At 65.1% G+C, this 1,393-nt stretch overlaps 1 protein-coding gene across 1 annotated transcript in view; it reads right to left on the reverse strand.

Annotated features, from left to right (window-relative positions):
* The window catches only part of SYNE3 (spectrin repeat containing nuclear envelope family member 3), a gene marked incomplete at its 5' end in the record, with an annotated part of 59,903 nt that overhangs the window by 44,666 nt on the left and 13,844 nt on the right, over positions 1 to 1,393 (reverse strand). The window contains one exon of the mRNA XM_008055843.2: positions 851 to 996. Within this exon, the coding sequence (XP_008054034.2) occupies positions 851 to 996 (146 nt within the window). The remainder of the gene's footprint in view (positions 1 to 850; positions 997 to 1,393) is intronic.

Here is a 1,393-nt window from a genome sequence, read left to right on the forward strand (position 1 = left end):
GGCCATCCACTCGCCTCAGCCTCCCAAAGGCGCGGGATGACAGGCTGAGCCACGGAGCCCGGCTTAATTTTTCAAATACAACGTCCAGCACCCAAGACCTCGATAAAAGACACCGGAGGGAGAGGAAGACCCTTGGCCATGGTGTCCCAGTGTTTGCCAAGGGGGACCACCCTAGCACCCCTCAGGGGATCCAGATCGTGGCCCCATCCTGCAGATGTGCAGCCCGAGCACAGCTGTGGGGTGACGGACGCAGCAGGGGTGAGAGCTCTGTGTTCCCTCGAGGCGTGCGACGTGCTGCAGCTACGTGGACAGCTGAGCTGCGGTCAGAACGCCCAGGGCTCCCGGAGGGACAACACGGAGAGGGTCCACACTCCACTCTGCCCACTCCACTCAGGGAGGCCGGCGAGCCCCTGGGCGCTGACGCAGGGAGGTGAGCCCCCGGTGCCCCACCCGGGCTGAGTGGCGGGCAGGGGCCGGCCCGGGGATGGCACCAGCGCTGAGGTCTCGGCGCCATCAGAAGTGGCGCAAAGGGGTCCGTCTGCTGCAAAGGCCCCACTTTGGGCTTTTCCCCCTGTATGAAGAGCTGTGCTGGAAATGGGCCACTGAGCCGCTCAGCGCACGAATCCAAGCAAAGTCTTGGCCTCTTCCTGGGGACCCCAGGCCGAGCTCCAGTGGGGACCCGCCTGGCCAAGCGAGAGGTGCCCCGAACAGCCCCCATGGCCGCAGCCCGCCATCGGGAGGCAGGAGAGTCACCTAAGAGTCACCCGGGTGGCAAAGAACTCAGGCCCGTCTAGAGACGGCATGGCGGGGCACCGGGCACCTCAGGTCCCGCCCATCCCCTTCCGGGTACCTCTGATACTCCTGGACGGCGGCAACGACGCTGTCGGAGAGTGGCTGCAGGTCTCGGGGGTCGTGGGAGCAGGCGATGAGCTCCTTCAGCTGCGCCTGCAGCCGGTCCACTCGGGGCTCCTCCGAGGCCAGCGATGCCCGCGTGGCCTGTAGAACAAGACGGCCCCGGGGGAGGGGAGGCTCTCAGTGGGACGGGTGTGTGTGGCTGGGGACGGGGAGGAGAGGACAGACCCAGCCGGGGTGTGCCAGGCCGGGAGAAAGCTGTCCCCAGAGGCAGGGATGGGGCCTGCACCCTCGAGCTCAGCCTCCACCTCCTGGAACCCGGAACCTGGCCGTGAACTCCAGTTTTGCTTTTTTTTGAGTTGGAGTCTCACTCTGTTGCCCAGACTGGAGTGCAGTGGCCGCTCCCGGCTAATTTTTGATTAATTGTAGAGATGAGGTCTCTCCAAGTTGCCGGGGCGGGTCTCGAACCCACGGGCTCAGGCAATCCATCACGGATCTCACAGCATCGTCCTGACGAGCACTGCACCTGGTAACACCAGGG

Source organism: Carlito syrichta, unplaced genomic scaffold (genome assembly GCF_000164805.1).
Source record: "Carlito syrichta isolate Samal-C Ts95f unplaced genomic scaffold, Tarsius_syrichta-2.0.1 Scaffold301970, whole genome shotgun sequence".
Classification (NCBI taxonomy): Eukaryota; Metazoa; Chordata; class Mammalia; order Primates; family Tarsiidae; genus Carlito; species Carlito syrichta.